The sequence below is a fragment of the Colius striatus genome, chromosome 18 (genome assembly GCF_028858725.1).
Source record: "Colius striatus isolate bColStr4 chromosome 18, bColStr4.1.hap1, whole genome shotgun sequence".
NCBI classification, from domain to species: domain Eukaryota; kingdom Metazoa; phylum Chordata; class Aves; order Coliiformes; family Coliidae; genus Colius; species Colius striatus.
In genome coordinates this window covers 9,134,752-9,154,064 of record NC_084776.1, presented here as the reverse complement: position 1 = coordinate 9,154,064, position 19,313 = coordinate 9,134,752, and the positions used below count along the sequence as shown (strand labels likewise).

The following is a 19,313-nucleotide window of genomic DNA, read 5'->3' as shown; positions in this document are numbered from 1 at the left end:
TGGCCTCAGACCTAGGGGTTTATTAACAAAAAAAATCTGCAGGCTGGAAACAGGACAGAAATGCTGTGCCTTGGAGTCAGGCTGCATCCCAGATTAACTGTTTTCTGGATGCTGTTCAGGAAAAGCCGAGAGCCCCGTCCTGCTCTGACTCTTCCCTTAGTAAGCTATGGATTTCTGTTGTGAGGGGTCAAGACAGGATCTAGCTCCAAACCTTTCTCTGCCAAACAGATTCTCCCCTGTGCTGGACAAACAGCAGTAAAACACCCAGCAAAGCAGATGCCATCCCATGCACAACGGCATGCTTTTACTCAACCAGCATTAAAGTTTTCAGATGCAAATAGCTTATTGAGTTGGACAGAAGTCATGGCAATAAATGTTTCTTTCTAACTTCACCCTACAAAAATATCTTTGGATAACAGGATTGCGTTTTTCCAAAAATATTCCTTATTGATTTACAGCAGTATCACTTGAAAGCACAGTGCTAGAGTTCCTTCATTAATGAAATGAGACACAAAAGTCTTATTATATGAGTGATTTTCACAGAGTAACTCAGTAAGCTATTTTTAATACTCTCATGGAGGCAAGCCAGAAGGACAATATTTTTATTTTCTATAGCAGAGAGATATACATTCAGACAATTTTGACTGACTTAAAAGTGTGCTTGAATGCCCAGGCATGTTTTCCACCCCTATGAACTGACCAAGGAGAGAGGAGTCTTAGCACAGAGCACAACCCTGACAGAATGAAAACCCAGCTTCCAAGTGTTGACAGCATTTCCCACACACAGGGTTACCAAAATCTGTGGTGTCTGGTATCAACAGTCCCAGGCTGGAAATAAAAGAGAGTCACTTTTCCCTCTTGGAAGGTAATGGAACAAATCATTGCTGTGGCACTTTCATGTCAGGAATGCTGCATTTCACCCAGCTACAGGTAACTGAACAAAAACCTCAGGCCTTTTTCTGCAGCTGCCACAGATACACAAATCCTGTCTCTTTACCCACTTTTCAGATTGCATTCACTGTATCTTTTCCAGTGCAGGTTTCTCCCCAGTGTCTCTCCACTCTCTATATATTTCCTTGATATTGCACCTCAGGGAGAGGGAGCACCAAAAAATCACTGTCCTAGGTGACGTACAGCATGAGCAAAGCAACACCTCTGAGCAGCCTGTGCACCTGTGGCTGGACCAAAGTTCAGGCATGATCTCAGCTTCCTTTCTGCTGTGCTGTGACTGTTCCTCTTCATATGATACCTATTCCAGACAGCTCCACATTGCAAAGGGCTATTTCAGGCCTAATGAGGGCCTCTTATCAACTTTCAGGCTTATTTTCAGTGAAGCAAGTCTCTACTGAGTGAACAGGATCACAGCACACATGTCAGGGGCTGCCTGAGGCTTTTAAAGTAGATTGACATTTAAACCCACGTCTCAAAACCTGTTTCAGTGCTAATAAGGACAGCCTCCTTCAGGGGACCTGGGGGTGTGCAGCAAAGCTGCCCGTGGTTCCCACTGAGAGCCTGAGGCTGCACAGAGCCAAGGGGAGCAGACACCTATCAGTGAGATGTTTATGAGCTACCAGGTGTGCTTTTGGTTGAGAGGAGCCCATGCTTGGACAAACCACACAATGCAGATGGACAGATACTGTGTCATCCTCACCATGGTTTCAACAGAAACATCCAAGGGCTGGCAAAATCTCCCACCTTCTCAGGATTGTTGCTCCCTTTTGATGCCCTTCACTGCTGAAAAGGGTTTGTGTTTTCCTCCCTTCATTGGTGTCTGTGCAGAGCTCGTGAGGGTGACAGAGCACATTCAAGGTGATGTCCACCCATTATCCCTATACAACACACATCAGGAGCTGTAGGAAACAGAGGTGGCCTGCACAATACCCTCAGATCATGCTCACAGACCTTTCTGTTCTGCAGATACTGCTAAGTAAGAACTGGAATGTGCTGCCAAGGCTTCAAGTAGCCAGGTTGTTCTTGCAAATTCTGGAAGCCAACTTAATGTTCACTCTTGGAAATTCTTATTTTGAGCAGTGACTATGTCAGTACAGCAGATAGGTGATTTTTACAGGGCTGAGCCTTGAATCTGAGAAACCTGCAGTCATCATCACATTCATCAGTCCTCTCCAGTGTGGTGTCATACCCATCACAGGCCCTTTAGCTAAGCTTGACCATCACATCTTGGGATGATACAGAACCCTTCTGGGGCTGTACCTGGCTGTGGGAACTTCTCAGCGGGGCTAAAGGCACTCTTAGTCCAAAAAGAAACTTTTGACAGCATTTTCCTCTGCTTCCAAATGGGCCTCAATCACAAACAGATGGTCATAATTTTGAAACCCCAAGAACCACGGGACAAGGCTGCAGTATGCTTGAAAGCACCTTCAGGAATCTTTGGCAAGATCTCCAGTGTGACAATGATGTTTATGGACTACATGCATCCATCAGGGAGGGATCTGTCATGTTTCCATTTACGTTACGATTCCTCTCGTTTCACTAACATCTTTGCTAGTAATCACATTCCTTCCAAGCACTGCTCTGTCAGTTTGCAAATGCAGTCCCAAGTACAGAATGTGCAGTGCTTCTCCTGCTGGCTTCACATTAGTCTCTCCTGTAACTGATTTGGACAGTAATACTGTGACAAATCCACAGCCACCTTGGTCTCCATGCCTGTCACTATGCAGCAAACCATGGTTGCTCATAGCTGCAGGCGACAGCAACTCTGGCAGCCCAGTGCTCCTGCTGCTTGGGCAATGCTCCTCCAGCTGTGAGCAGCCTGGAACAAGTTCCAGGATGACTTTGTGGTCCTCCAGGACTTCTTGCTCCTAGACTCCTAGCAAACATAAAGGCTTGTGGCTTCGTGTTTGTGGCTGTGATAAAACTTTGGCCAGCCTCCTGATGCCATCTCAGAATTAACAGTATCTATATAGAATCACAGAGTTGTTTTGGTTGGAAAAGACCTTTAAGCTCATTGAATCCCAGCCCACCCCTCACTCTGCCAAGCCCACCGCTAACCCCTGGCCCTCAGCACCTCAGCTCCAGGGCTTTGGGATCCCTCCAGGGCTGTGGACTCCCCCAGCTCCCTGGGCAGCCTGGCACAGGGGCTGACAATCCTCTCAGGGGAAAAAAATCTTCCTAATATCCAATCCCTTCTCTTTTTTTCTCCCCTTTAACTTCCCTGGGTGGCCAGAAGCTATGCTCCAGTGTCAGCAGTGCTGCTCTGTGTTTACTTTCACGTTTCCGAACTGTCTTTTATAACCTGACCGCTTCAGACTTCCTTGGCTAAACTGCGTACCATGGAGGACAATGTCTATTGTCCTGCATGCTGCTGGCTGGCCAGAGCAGCTTCACATTGGTATGAGCATTGTAGGACTGTGGTTTTGGGAGAAGCACCCATAAAAGGAACAAACCGAAGCTTGTTACCCTGAGCTGATCAGTGTTTAACATCCTCTGCTGGCAGCAGTGTGTGCCATAGCCCTAAAATCCATCTGCCATTGCAGCCCCGGCCCCTGCAGCTCTACAGGTGCTGCTGACCTCCAGAAGGTTTAACAAGTTCTTGGAAGCACCATAATCAGCCCTTCAGCATCAGGAAGATGGGAACTGTGCTCATGACAATGATGGAAGAGCCTGGCTTTGTGTTCACAGGTGTCCATGCCCTCTGGTCAGTGTGGAATCATGGCCATGACTGTGATGGTGGTTAGCCATGAGATTCATTTTTTTTTGGCTAGTTTTAACATGAGACATGAATTACCAGGCTGTGGAAGGCTCAGCCAGGCTCCTGTCCCTTGCCCTGCCCATCAGAGTTCAGTAAGCCCATTCTGGGGAAGCAGTTTTGATCTCTGTGAGTTTTATTAGCCTCCCTCCTTTCCCTGTCCCTGTGAGTCCATCTTCCCAGGGATGCCCAGCTCTCTAGCCAACATGACATGCAAAGCTGAGCACTCTCCCGTGAGCTCACAGACTGGACAGGCTGCTCCTCATGGCAGGGGAAGCTTGTTGGCCTTCACATAGGCAAAACACAAAAAACACAGCAGTGGGGCGAGAAAAGTAGCTGCTGTTGAATACAGCCTGGAGAGAGATTCATGAGCCCTAGTCAAGGAGATGTAAAATCCAGCAGTGCTACAAGGTCTATGATCCTAAAGCACATCCCTCTCTGGAGCTTTGCAAGTGCTGACATTGTGGAAACAGTAGCTGCAAACAGCTGCTCAGGTGCTGATGCTCATTTGTTTCCAAAATCTCCAGCTTCTTCGTGTGATTTCTGATCCTTCATCTGTGACAGGTGTGACAGTACTCTGGTTACCAAGCCTTAGCAGAGAACTCACTGCAGTGGTTTATATCCCATAATGTGAAAGTAAAATATACCATCCAGCAACACAACTGGGCAGAAGGAAATCCACAGTAGGGCCAAGACACGTCCCAGACCCCAACTGCCAAAATCCTCCCCTCCTGAGGGAGAAGTCAGCAAGATAATGTGGGAGGCTGTGTGTGGAAGTCTGGAAGGAGGCTTTGTAAAGCAGAAACCTCAGCAATATAGCAAGGAAAGTACAGGCCCTACCCAGTCCAGAAAAGCTCAGTGAAGCAGTACCCACATTGATATCTCATGTTCCCACTGCCTGCCTTGGGCAGCAGGATTTAGGGAGATGGGGGAACAAAGACAAGGCAGCAGAGATTTCCTATATCTTCTGGGAGTGGTACAGGAGAAACAATGAGTGTGCAGGGTTGCAGCAGTAGCTATGGGGAGATTTGCTGCTGCTCAGCAGCCTCAGAAGGAACAGCCCTCTCCCTGCAGCGTTCTCTATGTCCAAGCCAGAAACAGGCCTGGTTTGGCCCTAAATGCATATATAACAGGCACAGCTGTGAATTTCCTCTCTTCTCATTTTAAAATCTATGAGCTGGTTTGCACAATCCCAATATGAAGCAGCTTTTCCCATTCATGGAGCTGTTCTCCAAACACCACCCCAGCAAACTACTGGGAAGCAGCCACAGTGCTAAACATCTGTGCAAATGTACCATGCCAGATGTTACCAGAAGATGATGCAGAGCTAGGTCTGGAGATGGATTCCTGGGAGTGCCACTCCTTCAAACCTGCCTAGAACCAGCCTGAGGAAGCAGGATCCACAGCAAACATGGGAATGATGCACAAGGGCTACAGCTGCAGCCTGTCCATCCACCCCAAGAGCTTTTGCTTGTTGCACAAGCGGAGCAACTGGGCACTTGAGGAAGTAGGAGGGCAGACAGAGCTGTTGTGACAGGAATGTCAAAGGAAGGGAGGAACTAGCCCTAGCCAGCTCCACATAACCACAGAGATCTTCCTGGTTTATTAGCCACAGAAACAGGCTCAGCTTCTGGCATGCTCATCCCTCTGGTGCTCCCCAGCTCTCCATTGAGGTCTCTGCTGCAGCTGCACTCTCAACACATGAACCCTAAACAAGCAGCAGCACAGATACCTGCACTGTCTCCTCCCAGCCTCAGAACAGCCAGCATCTCCACCCTGACTGCTCAGACCTATCTCTGGACGATGCAGGTATTTCACCCCTGTGCTGCCTCTTCAGATGACAACTTCTACAACGTTAGTTAAAAAAAGAGCCAGCACTGCCCTGTGGAGAATGTCCTGAGGAGGATTCTGTGGTGCTGTGTGGTTTTGTCACTGTTCCTCTGTGCAAAGGTCAGGCAGCTCGGAGCAAAGTGCCTGAGGGGTTCACACATGCACACGTGCACATCCACACTCACAAACACTTGCGCACACAGACACGCAGATACAACTTACGTACTTGCTTTCCTTGTTGTCTCCTCATTTAAAAAGTCATTCAGAGGGAAAATATGTTTCCTCTTTGTGAATGGACAAATCTAACACAGATGGTGCATTAACTGGAAACATCTTTTGTTCCAGGGTGTTCATATATTCGTTCTGTTCGAGGACAGAAAGTGTCATTTATGATCATCTCTTCAATATTCCTCATCTTTACAACTCGATGATCTCCTACCAAAAGCTGTAATTAATCATCATCTCTTCCCCTATTACCAATATGACAAAAGCACAGGTTTAAAGGCTATCAGTATCAGCAGCGAGGCATCAGTTACAACTCACTGATATGGAGCAAGGCTGTCTCTGCATTTGACTGCAGTGAAGTCTGTAGTGCTTTGTGTCTCCTGTGACAGCCTTCCGTGGCTCCTTCGGGCTTGCTGCTCACCATCTGAGAGCACTGAGGCAACCAATATGAAGCAAGGGCTAAATAAACTTTCCCAGATGTTTCTGCATAAATGTGTAGTTTCCTTTTACATAAGAATGGATCTTTTGGAAGGAACCAGTGCATACAGGCTGAAAGACTTGAAGTGCTGGAGATTGCATTAAGTCTCTAAGTAAGCTGGCCTGCAGGTGACACAAGGAGCAAACAGCACTTGTAACTGAGTGTTTTCTGGGCTGTCAGGTTTTATACCACAGATCACAGTTTCAAAACCAAGTTTCATGTGTCCAGATGTCATTCACGTGCCATTCATCAGGCTTGATCATGAATTGAGAAATCTGTCCTGGATTGAACTTTACCCTTGAGTAGCTAGCTCTCAGAATCAGCTGCACAAAGGAGGTGCTAAGTGCAGCCTGCCTGCAGGTGCTGTAAGCAACAGCCTCAAGAATGTGCAAATCATGAAAGGAACACAGAAATAACCACAAATGTAAAAGAGATGAAACACAAATGCAAACTATGCATGAAGGCATTAATGCACTTTCCCTAGTGCAGCTGGGAGAGGAAAGCTTATAATCACTGCCACACTTTGTTTATTTAATCATGGGCATGGTTACAAGGGAAGGACAAACGCAGAGCCTGGATACAGAGTGCTAAGGCTGGACTGACAGTGCAGTGAGGAGACCCAGTCTCCCGGAGGCTCAGTCTGCTAGGTGCTGAGAAATGGTCCTGACTAGTGGGGCACTCAGTCTCAGCCCAGGAACAGACTCTTTGAAGACAAGGACACCTCAGCACTACTGTGTTTCACAGAGCCCAGGCTGCCATAAGCAGGAGGATGGGGTCATATGTGGAAGCATCACACAACCTGGTTCAGAACACATGGAGATGGAACAACAAGAAGGATCATGACAAATGGCTGTCAGCATTTCAGCTTGATTTCTGAAAGAGGCAACAAAGCAGAAGCTTTGAGTAATAATGGGATTGAAATTGCTCTTGGAAACATCTTAAAAGACACCTGAAAATAACCCAAAACTGGGAGTGACTCACACACATCCCAGTTGTGAGAGAGGAGTGAAGGTGATTACACAGAGTTGGGCAGAGCTTTGGTTTTAGGTAGAGACCAGAGACACCATGGGACCAAGAGCAAGGCCAGACAACAGATATCGAGGAGGGGAACTGACTCCAGTCTCCCAGCCACCCTCCTCTCCCTGCGTGTATGTCCCCATCCAGCAGAGAAAGGAACCCTGCCTGGGGACTGTGGCCAGGACCCCAAACATCTGGTGGGTTTGTGTGCTGGAAGGTGAGCTTGAGACTCGACACATGAGAAAATGAGGTGGCTCTGGCTCCCAGGCAGGTGGCTGTGGGAGGAAAAGGCCAATCTGCCTGTGAGATGAGCTCTCTGCAGAGTGGGCCATTTCTGTCTGAGTACATCCCAGTGTGTTGGAAACTGGGAGAAAACAGTTCTGCAGTGCAGCTGCCTCTCAACAAGCCAGTGCCTTTATCCTGCAAATTGCAGCTTTCAAGGGCCAGGGGCCAAGAGTAACGCTGATCATGAGGTGTCAGGAAATGTTTGCCATGACTTTATCCTTAAAATAACCCCTGTAGATATTTAGCTCAGCAAAGAAAAGTCCTACCCAACTTCTTGGTGCACAAAGAAACGCAGACCCCCAAGAAGGAATGGTGGATCACTCAATGAACTCTTCTTAAAGTGATAACTAAAGTCCAGATGCTTAGGAGGGAAGGGAGAGGGACCACGACTGGCCAGGTCCAAGGCAGAGTCCTCATCCTCTGCCACTACCACTTTGGTTGTGAGAGGTTTGAAACATGCAGGCAAATGGCTTCTCCTGAGGCTGTCTTAAAAAATACCAGATCCTAGGAAACAGATGAACCTCTCAGTGCTTTAATAGAAAAGTGATGTGTGTGGTGCTGCTGCAAGCAAGACACAACTCAGGATCTCTGTTATGGAAATTTTGCTCTGTGACAAATATGTTATGAATGACTTGTCTTGAAACCAGGCCAACATATAGGTGCTGCTATCACAACATTCGATGGCTTGAACTCACTGTGAACGTTCTTGCGATAAACCATGGAAAACCTTGCTTGTGCTATCTTTAGCCACTGCAATGTTTCACTCTCACAAGTCACTCACAGCTCTAAAAATACAGTTTATATCATTGGATTCCTGGAATTCTTTTAGTTCTTACATTCTGATTTAAGTGGCATTAAAGCTGGGCTGAGCAGTTCAAGGCTGCAGGCTGCTATTTCATTGTGGATTAGGTCTCACCTGGGTTCAATACCACGTTTGCAATATTTGTTTGATTTGGATTCAAAGGTAATTTGGAAAATCTTCCTTAGAATACACCTCTTACCTGGCTATGTGGAACAAGGGCTAGATTTTGCTTGGGAGTAGATAGTAATTTAATAACCATTCCAATATAGATTTAAACTAAAACACATGCTCACCACAAGAACTGAGAGGAGACAGTGTGGGGTTTACTCCCCAAAACTCATAGGTACCTGATCTCTTCTGGCCTCTGCACTGTGATGTTGTGATGACTTCTAGGTCAGATATCTCTGTCTTTTATTTTTGTGTTTCACTTACACACCTTTTGTAGTAGTTATTGATTCAGAAACACCAACAGCAAGAAAGTCTTGACCTCCCATCAGCCTTTCTGGATTTGATTACCAGCTCACCAATGGCTGATAGTTTGTGCAGAATGTAATGATTTCTAATTTTCCTTGATAGGGTCTACGAAGCACGTTACTTTTTTTTTATCCCAACTGGCAACTCAACAAAGGCCAGCAATATAAAGCTCCATTTGTGTAATAAACTGTTGTACAATCTACTACTTATGAACATGGGCCCTGAAAATGTGCAACCTTTCTGCACATTACATTAAACACAAACCAGATGGGCACTTGAAAATCCTTCCCTTTGTTGCAGGGGGCTAAAGGAGCTAGTGCTCAGAAGGTCTATTTCACTACACAAATAAACAGAAGAGTTTAACTACGTTATTTTCCAAAATCAGCGATGGGAAACCTATGTGGAAATATTATGAGCAGTTAGCAAACATGCTGCAGAACCAGAGTAGGCACAATGGGAACTCTTCAGCTCTGCCAACTGCCAGTCAGTGGCCTCTGGCCACCTGCTTGTGGACTAGATCCATCAGCTGCATTGGGAGCTCTGACACCCAAACTTGGAGACACATATGTGGAGGCAAATTGGCAAAATGAAGCTCTTCTGTAAAAGATGTCTTGGTTAGAGCTGGTCGACTAAACTGTCATAGTCACCGGAGAGCAATGGGACTCTCCAGAGGGGACTGAGCCCATCCTGAGCAGTTTCTGATGTAGAGAAAGCTCATCAGATTAGATGGGATGTCTCACACTTCAATAACTTTGTAAGTAAAATATATCTCACTCTCAGAGTCTTAGGGCAGGGAACAAAGGACAGTAGCTCTAAGACAGGCACTTTCCTCTCTCTGCACTGTAGCAGAGGATGCCTAAGTCCTGACACACTGAGCACACGGACTGAGACAGATTTGGAGGAGCTGATCAACAGTTTGCAGCTCCTGCACATCCTCTGACCCCTTTTCTTGTGTTTGTAAGCGTTATCATGAAGTTCTTTCTGAAATTCACCTGGCCTCCCAAGGGAGGTGGCTGCTGGGGACCTCAGAGCCCTGCAAGGGCCCATGTGCCCACTGCAGCATCAATTAGCTTCCTGCTTTTTGTATCCACCTTCATGTGCAACCAAACCAACTCTGGGAGGAACAGAGGTGTGGGCAGAGCATTGTGTGTCCTCACTCAGAGAGATGCCAGGCCTTGAACTTGCAACTCAACAATCTCACTGCACAGGGAGATTAAATGGGCCTGACAGAGCATTGGCTATGATGTTAAGTCCCCATGTTGTGTTCAAAGTGCCCATCTCTGGCAAGAAAAAAGTGCCAGAGGACATGGAACCAGTATCCCACCAAGATGCGTGCCCAATGGGAAAGGTGAGGGGGTCTAGGCACATCTTATCTCTAAACCAGCATCATGGGTGACTTTAAGGAGACCCACAGCAATGTGGGGTCTTCTAAGACAACAGTTCACACCTTTGCCCAGTTCAGGACAGTGTGGACCAGAACTTAGGAGAAGACACCTTGGGATGTGAGATTGGGCAAAGTCATTGTAAAAGGGCAGCCTGACAAAGGGCAGGGGCTGGGGATACTTGTTGTAGAGGCAACTCTCCATTTTCCTGGACCTCTGCATTCACTTCTAGGTTTCTGTAGGTCCTGTCCAATGGGCTTTCTGCTTCCTCAAAGGTGATTTATTTTCACAAATTTAACTTAAATCCTCTCAGCCATTTTTGAGTACTACTAGAGTTAAAAAGACTATTTTCCTATTTAAAAATATTCTAGCTAGACTGTTTTTATTAAATCAAAGTTAAGTCAAATAAAGGCTGCAGTTTGAAAGTTCAGACTCGGGCAGGAGCTAGTCCTCTCTGAGGAACTGTGCCTTTGACAGACAGGTGTCTGTACAACACCCACAGAACCACCACAGATCACCAGCTCACAGCTGGAAAGAGCATGGAGAAGGGACCAGATTCTGCCTGGCTGAGGTGTGCACACCCTGTATGCTCATGAGATGGGATTCATCAGGGCAGGAGGAGGAGGAGAGGTCACACACCATGCACTTGCTTCTCCTTACATGCCCTGGCAAATCCCTAAAGGGAGTTTAATCCCTTTCACTCAGCTTGGTCCCAGAGACTGTCTTCCTCTGTGGCATGATCTTGGATGGTGGATCCCTGCTCCCTCCTGCTGCTTTCCCTCATGTATTTATGGGGTGAGGGATGAGGGTAGGAGTGGTGAATACACCCATAGAGGTGCCCTTTAAGGGGGTTAGGTATGAGGAGTCATTGACATCTTGCTTTTTCCCCACAGCAACACCAGCTACTGACCTTCACCCTGCATTGGAGAGAGGGGGTGGAAGGTTCCAGTTGTGACAGCCCAACAAATGGCACCAAATGGGACAGGGAGGCTCTGTCCTTGACAGGGACATATCAACAAAGCTGTGTGGTGTCCTCCAGGGCAAAGGGGCCACTGTGCAAGGCATCCTGTGGGGCCATGGGATGCCATCCTTCCTCTTCGTTCCCCATCTGGGCACTCATCAGGCTGCTTTACCTGATGGAGAGAGCTGTCACACCAGAGAACGTGACATCAGAAGCAGGCCCAGGTGCCACATGACATGTGTGACAGTTGGTGGGCCTGCCAGCTCCTGCCATGATGTAAGATGAAGGGAGCAGGCTGTTCCCAAGTGGGATCAGCAGGAAGAGCCAAGCCCCTGTGCTGTCTAAATGTGTCAAAGAAAAGGAAAAGCAGCAAAACAAGGAAAGCAAAGGGCTGGAGGGATGCCCAGATCGTGAGGGGCTTAGAGGCTCTGCAAACAGCCCAGCTCAGAGGGGATGCAGGGATGGAGCCATGCCCAGTGGGCCACCAAGCCAACTGCCATGGTGGCCATGGACCCTTGACACAGGGTCAGCTGCAAGGCAGGTGCTCCTAATGCAGTCAGAACCTGCATGTCTGTTGGTCATGCTCAGAGGCAGCTTTTGCCTTTGAGCAACTGGAAATGTTTCTTTCTTTTCCTTCCCGTAAAAAATGTGTGGGAAAATAGATGCAAAATGTAGGAATGTGAAAGCTACAGAGAAAATGCGATTTTTTTAACATCACCAGACAGTTTGCTCCTTTACAAGTCCATATCATCTTTCCTGTCGTTGTGTTATCTTAGGCACACTTTGACATCTGGGACAATAGAAGTGCCCTCACTGCTCTACTAAATCTAACTATGGGCAGACTCTGGGTCTGGTTCCCTACTCTGTTACTCCAGTCTGACACCAGTACATTGCCATGATGACATCATTTGGATTATTTCTGATTTATAGTGATTGAGAAAAATTGGGCCCTGTACAATAATGCAAACAATCAAAGACACAAAGCAAAATGAGTGCCTTGGGGCTGCGCTTTCACACTGCGTGATATTTCGAGGACTTAATGTTGAAAGCTTTAGAGTGCACAAAAGGAACTTTCTTCATTTCATATGTTATACAGTTGCCTGAAAGAAATGGCAAACAATTCCCTGGCCTGAGTGAGCTTTGCACAGGCTGAATTGTATGGTTTTCTGTCCATCAGCTTTCTACCAACAGAATTCAACTGAAACTCAGAACAAAACCTACCAGCAAGACCAGTTGCTGCACCTGTGACTAAGGAAACACGAATGACCCTTGCAGAAGCCTAGGCCAAATTCTGCTCTCTGTTACAATGATCTGAAGCAATTTTGCTGAAGATAAAGTCACCTGAAGCATCCAGTGCTCAGCAAGAATAGAATGGGTCTATCAGTGCCTTTAACAAATAAAATACTCTTCTGTTTCCTCTCCACCCACCAACGCCTCATCACCCAACAAATCCCATTGCTGTGTCCAGAGCACCAGTTTCTTCCTAAGGCCTTGAAATGCCACCTTTCAGCCAAAATTATACCACACACTTGGATCACAAAACACACAGTAACTGCCTCAAGCCTGACAGCAGCATTTAAGGCCGACCCAGAAACATCACACTGAGGAACCACTTCCATTCAACCTTAAAATGTTGCCATCAGAAACACCCTAAAAAGCACCATGTGTAAAAATAATGATGAGCCACAAAGCCAGCACGCAGGAGAGATGGCAGCCCACCCTTTATCCAGCCTCACGTCCTCTCTCTTGATACCGCTGAGCGAGGGACTTACCGTTCTTCCTCTCTGCAAAGGGTGGTGGCTGCAGCTTGGTGCCGTCTCTCACTTCGCTGGCAGCTTTGTCCTTGGGTGCCTTTTCTTCTTCATTTCCACTTGGTGCACTTTTGTGGTCTGAGTGATCCTGTTTGATCACACCATTCATCACCGTGACTGAAGGGACTGGTCCAGATTCTGGCTGCTCCACTTTGGATGATCAGACACCAAGGTGACCTCTGGAAGAGCAAAAGAGGAGGTAAGGACCAAGTCCCCAACCAACCTGTGGAACAGTGAACAAGGACTGGCATTTGTGAAACAATCAGACCACAGACAATTAATTATTCCAACTGTTCTCCCATGTTAGAGACATGGCAGGGGAAGACTTCAGGATTCCCTATTGCCTGCTTGATTCTGTTCTCCTTGTCTGCTGGGTCTGTGTCGTTGGCTGCTTTGCTGGAAGAATTTCCACCCATAAGCACAGAATATTAACAGAAAGACGGAGATGTTATGAAAAAAACAGAGTCATGGGGCACCCACATGAGAGAGCTCTTGAACTGTTGGAAATACAGAACAGATCTACAAATGAGAACAATCTTCTGTTATATAAGGCTCCGGTTTCCAGAGAAAACTGGGTGACAGCAATAATTCCACACAACACAGAACAGGCTGCTAATTACACGATAGAGATAACAGCAAACACTAGCTGGCTTTTCCATCAGCAAGTGTACAAACACCCTGCAAAGTAAAATAGGCATGCAAAAACTATTCTCTGGCATCAGAGTGGTGAACAACAAGTGTGGTGGCCTCTATGAAGAATTTAACCACGTTAGGCACAAAAAAGCTTTGTGAGTGTTTGAAGGATGTGAGTTTGTCTGTTTGCCACATTGTTCCAACTCCAAGGTTTATGTGGGGTTTATGGTCAAAAGACATCAGGGAAACTCTCAGGAAATTCTGCAAAGGCAGGTTGTGCTTCCACAAGTATCTGGGCATGAAGGTGTTTCTCTTGGTGACACTCATCTCACCAGGAACAGGGAGATGAAGGATTCAGCTCACGCCAAATATGTTTGTAGGATGCAGGCACATGACCTAGGAGGAGCACAGCAGAAGAAAGCTGCAAGGACCGTTTCAATAAAGCATTGTCCAGAAAATAATCTCCAGATGCTAAGTGAAAGTGAATGCCTGTAAGAATCAGCACCAGTTCCTAATGAGTCCCATCAGGAAAGAGCTGTGGAGAGCTAAAAAAGGTCATTTGTAGAGAATAAGAATAGAAAATTGCAAGATTGATTCAGTGATAAAATCTGATTTAATTGAAAAAAGTTACCAATTTACTGTATAAGGCAGAAAGAATAGTGCATTGTGTACAATAGCATCGCCTGCACGCTGCACGTGCCAGGACTGCCTCACACCCCTCTTCCTGCTCAGCACCAACAGGGATTTTGCCATCTGCTTTCTCATCCATCTCACTGTCCACCCCCACCTGCCATAACCATCCTCCCATGGCTGCAGGTCACATACTGTGGTTGTCTGCCCTGCTGTATGCTGTGTTTTATTGTTGGGGGATTCCATGTAGGGTGCCCATGAGGTGAATGTCCTGGCCAGGGAGCAGGTCTCAAAGGTGTCTGTGCCAGTTTATCACTTTGCAAGTGAGACATAAAGCTGCATTGCTCTGAAACAAAATGAGTCCCATTGTATTCTGAGTGGCAGCAAACTAAACATGAGCAGCAATGTGCAATGGCATCCTGGGGGCATTAAGAGCAGTGTGGGCAGCAGGTCGATGGAGGTTCTCCTCCCCCTTTACTCTGCCCTGGTGAGGCCTCATCTGGAGTCCTGTGTTCCAGATCTGGGCTCCCCAGCTCAAGAGAAACAGGGAACTGCTGCAGAGAGGCCAGTGCAGGGACACCAAGGTGCCAAGACTAGAGCATCTCTGTGATGAGAGAGTATCTCTCTGTCTCTCTGACATATCAAGACTAGAACATCTCTCTGAGGAAAAAAAGCTGCAGGACCTGGGGCTGTTCAGCCTGGAGAAGACTGAGGGGACCCTTATCAATGCTGATCAGTCCCTAAAGGGCAAGTGTCAGGAGGATGAGGCCAGTCTTTGTTCTGTTCTTTTCTCTGTGTCACTTATTTTATGTGCTTCCCACCACTGCCTTCTCCACTCACCTTTGCAGCCCTTTCTCCATCACCTGTGCTCATCTATTAATACCAAGGTCTGACATACTGCCACTACACATGGACACAGCCCTGCAACCACCTAGACAGGCCAAGATGCCACATCTTTGAACTGGTAAACTCAATTTCCACCTCTGCTTGAGCATTTTAGCTCCCTTGAGCAGCTCATGGTCTTATACCTGTAGTGCAATATCTTCACTGTGGTGGGCATCCAATCTACTGCACATCCACTCATTGCTGGCCGTAGGGCTGCAGACCCACTCTGGCACAAGCAGCATCAGCCCCTAAGCTGCCTGTTGAATTCACTGTGGAACATGCAATAAGTGTTTATGTTACTATTTTAAAATGTACATTGATTTTTAAACTTTCAGAAGTTGCTGATATGATGCATCTTTCCAGTGGAAGCAGCGGGTGATGACAGGACAATCCAGCAAACTGCATCTGCTTACAAAAATGAGACTTTGTTCAACTGAACACTAAATCTTTGATAAATGAGTCAGGGCTTTGGTGACGTACTTGTTGAACCAAAGTGACAGTTTTATATGGATTATGGTTATTAATGCTTTTGAAAAAGAAGAGAGCCTGAGCCAGACATCCAGTGCCGAAGCTGCAAGACCACCAGCGGAGGCAAGAGTCTTTCAGGAAGGCTTCTTGCAGGCACTGTGTACAATCATTTTGCACTCAGAGCATATGCAACGTTTTATTTTGCAGGGAGTGCACCGGGGTACTCACTGTCTGAGCCAGGAGGTCACGCTGCGACCCGCCGACAAATGCTTTCACAACACACTCAAGTACCACTGGCTCAATGCTCTGGGCTTGGGTTTGGGTTGGGTTTTTTTTCTGAAGTCAAATTTGGCATTGAAACATTCCACATTGTTCGCTCATTTCAGCCTGAACTGATTGTATTTACCAAGCTTAAGAACACTTTTGAGCCTCGGAGCACATCTCCCATCAACCACCGCTGCCAATCCAGAAATTGCAGGGCTATACACAGTACAGGCCTTGTCCCATCTCTCCCTGCCTACAACTATCAACCTCATAAAGCTGGACTGCTATGGTAGCTCATGGGTACTTCCCTGTAAGACACCAGAGATCCCCCAGAGCAGATACTTGGTTTACAATCACAGGATCATAGGGGTTGGGAGGGACCCTCCTTGCTTTCTGTTTAGACAGCAATGTAGGATGGATGAGGATAGATTCACTTCCTCCTAGACATGCTTTCCCACTCATAAGGTCCAGGTGGGGCTTGGTTGTGTCCCTTTCCCAAAGACTTTGTCTACATCTAAATCCAGGGACTTCTGAGAGCAGTCTCAGACAATCCGGTCAGGGAAGGGACAGCTCAACCACAGACTCCATGGCCACATCATCTCCTGAGATAAGTCAGTGCAGATCCACAAGGACCAGACACTTCACCTCAAGTGTGACTTTCCAGGCAAAGGCATGGGTTTCCTGGCTGATGCAATGGCTGCATCCCACTGCCACTTCAAAGTGTAATTCAAGACAAAACTGAGGGCATAGGAAAGCAACTCTTTAGCTCTAGTGGAGAGAAGAGAGAGAAAGCACAAGGGGCACATAACCCCATGGTCCCTGAAGCCTGGAGCTGGGTGCTGAGTTTGTCACTGAAGAAGCCTGAGCCCTGTGTCAGCCCTGAGTCAGCCCTGTGTCCCCTGACACCCTTGGGTGTTGTTTCCCCCAGCCTCCCTTCCCATCTCTACTGAGCCCTGGCTGTGTGCCACATGACAGCCCCCAGCCCACCATCAGGTTGCAGCTCAAAACTGCTGAGCATCAGGGCTAAACCCCTGAGCTGAACCCTAAACCTACTGTCCTCAGCCAGCCCGAGAGCTTGGTGCTACCTGGGCTTTGCAGGGGTGCTGTTGTTTTCTCACTCAGCAGTAACTGGGTCACTCATGTCACCTGGGTCTCTGCAGGCTGCTCTGTCACAGCTCAGAGGAAGCTCTTTTCCCACACAGCAAAACTTTCCATGATTCCTGTAATTTTCCCTGGTCTCAAATTGAGATAGGAAGAAAAAAGGGTAAAAAAGAGGTAGCAAGTCTCTCATCATTTTTCATTGGATAATTCCAAAATATGGGAGGTTTTAACATTTCTACCTTCTCCTTAGAAAAAAAATGAACTAAACCATTGAGATAAAAAATGATTTTAAGAAGCAGGGAAAAAACTTTATCTCCCTGAGAAACAGTTTTGGCTTCAGCAGCTTATCTTCAACACAAAAAGTTATTTAGCTGGAAAATGCCTGAACTTAAAAATTCTCTGTCCAAGTCTCAGCAATGCCCTTCCACCTCTCAGGTCATCACATGACAAATGCCTGGACCAAGCTTCTTTCCAGCTTTCCAGGAGCAAGCTTTTGTCAAGGTGTGCACTGGAAATAGGATCTGCAACTCACCAGAGCAAAACAAAAGCCTTCTTGAGTCCTGCTGTGGGATCTAACATAGGGACAGACACTTCTCCCTCTGCACAGTGCCACTGCTGTCCTACAAATACACCTCAGCAACCCAAAAAGCAAAGAAAAGAGGGAGCATGAAGCATGTAGGGTTCCAGGCTCAATCTGAGCAGAGGCCTCCAGCACCAGCTGAATTTCCCTGCTCCACTGCCAGTCAGGCAGCTGGACCAGAGGCATCTCTGTGGGCTTGAGATACCCAAGGTTAGGCACTTTGCTCCTGCCTGCAGCTCACATAGGATTAAGCACAACACCTTGACATGTACTTAGCTTCTAAGCTTTAGAAATATCTCAATATCTCCTTCCTCAAGGCTGACCTCTGCAACTTTGATGGCTGCACAGCATGGACCCACACATCCAATCTTCACTTTCCACTTTCTCACCTTTTCCCCTGTGCCACCTCCTGCATGTGCAGAGGTGGGGATGAGCACAGCTTTACACTTCCTCAGACACTGGATTCATCTAATGCCTCTCATGCTTTCCTGGGTGCACTATGGGAGGCAGGAAGTGGAAGTAAACACATTTAGCTCTGATGTCTGTGCACGGCCTCTTAAGCAATTGTGACCTACCATAAAACTTGAAATACCTAAAGAGAAAAACCAGGAGAGAGATGTTCAGACATGTAGTCGTGCCTTATCACATTCCTCACGTGTTTGTTGTGGTGTGTTTGTATCACTGGACTTCTGCTTGCAGGAATGCTGCTGATAAAACCATCTCACTAAACATGGACTTTGTGTGTTTTAGCTGATATTTACAGTGCTCAGACAGCAAGAGTAGCTCTGGATTCCTGCAGGCAAACGTCCAGTGGGCATTTGCACTGTCTTGTTGCAAATGCTGACCAAATCTTGTTATGTACAAGCTCCAACATGAATCCTGCCTGGTCCTCCTTAGAGTCATGTCATGTTTGGCAAGGCAGAAGACAACTCTGACCACTTGCCCCTGCATCCAGAACAAGAGACTATGGCTCCCATGAGACCATCCTGGAGCTGCCAGGGAATGCACTAGTGTCCTTATCTCATTGTTTTCCTTGCAGATGATGTCCACATGGGATGACTCCCCTCACTGAACTCCCTCACACCTCCTGAGGGGTGCTGAAAGCCCCATCCCATGACAGCACTGAGGGTTCCAGCATGGCATGGAGCCTGCAGGCTCTTTCCCACAGATCTGCACATTCCTCCCATGCCCTGAAGAAGTGACCTGCACACCGCTTCCACCTCCACACCAAGGGCTGCAGCTCAGGAGGAGTGCCTGCAGAGTTGGCCAGGGCACTTGCTCAGTGAATGGAAAACCAATTGAGGGAACCTGCCACAAGCCTGGATAACCCCCTTCACTGATGAGTTATTCCATGTAGCTTCTTGTGCAACCCCTCTGTGGGGCCAGTGCCAAGCCCCAGTGACCAGAGTTGTGCGAACATGATGCCGTGAAATCTTCACTCAAGGCAAACTCGCCCAGTATTTGGTCACATAGTGATCCCCACACTCAGCAAGGCTGCCAACTGTTCACACCCCCAGGGCTTTTAGGATAGTATCTCCTTCCCAGTCTCCAAATTCCCAGCATTCATATCTGCTCCAAGCTACCCATAGGCCGTGTGGCCTGAGACGGTAGCAAAGAGCCCAGTGATGGAAAGTGGCAGCTGGCTTCATCCAGGACAGGTCCTGGCCTTCAGCCTGGGGAGGATGATGAGAGATAGGGGCTGTTCTCAGGGAAAAAAACCTCAGCTCTGGCCTCAGCCCCATCCCCTTGAGCTATTTTGAAAAGGAGTGATTTCTCCCTCA

The 19,313-nt window shown here is 47.3% G+C and overlaps 1 protein-coding gene across 4 annotated transcripts in view; it reads right to left on the bottom strand.

Annotated features, from left to right (window-relative positions):
* MYOCD (myocardin) overlaps window positions 1-19,313 on the bottom strand; it is a 237,226-nt gene that overhangs the window by 95,874 nt on the left and 122,039 nt on the right. For all 4 annotated transcript variants that reach the window (XR_009819998.1, XM_062011013.1, XM_062011014.1 and 1 more), the window contains exon 2: window positions 12,933-13,150. Coding sequence is in view for 3 of the 4 variants with exons in the window: in XM_062011013.1 (XP_061866997.1) it covers window positions 12,933-13,080 (148 nt within the window). In the remaining variant the exon portion in view is untranslated. The remainder of the gene's footprint in view (window positions 1-12,932; window positions 13,151-19,313) is intronic.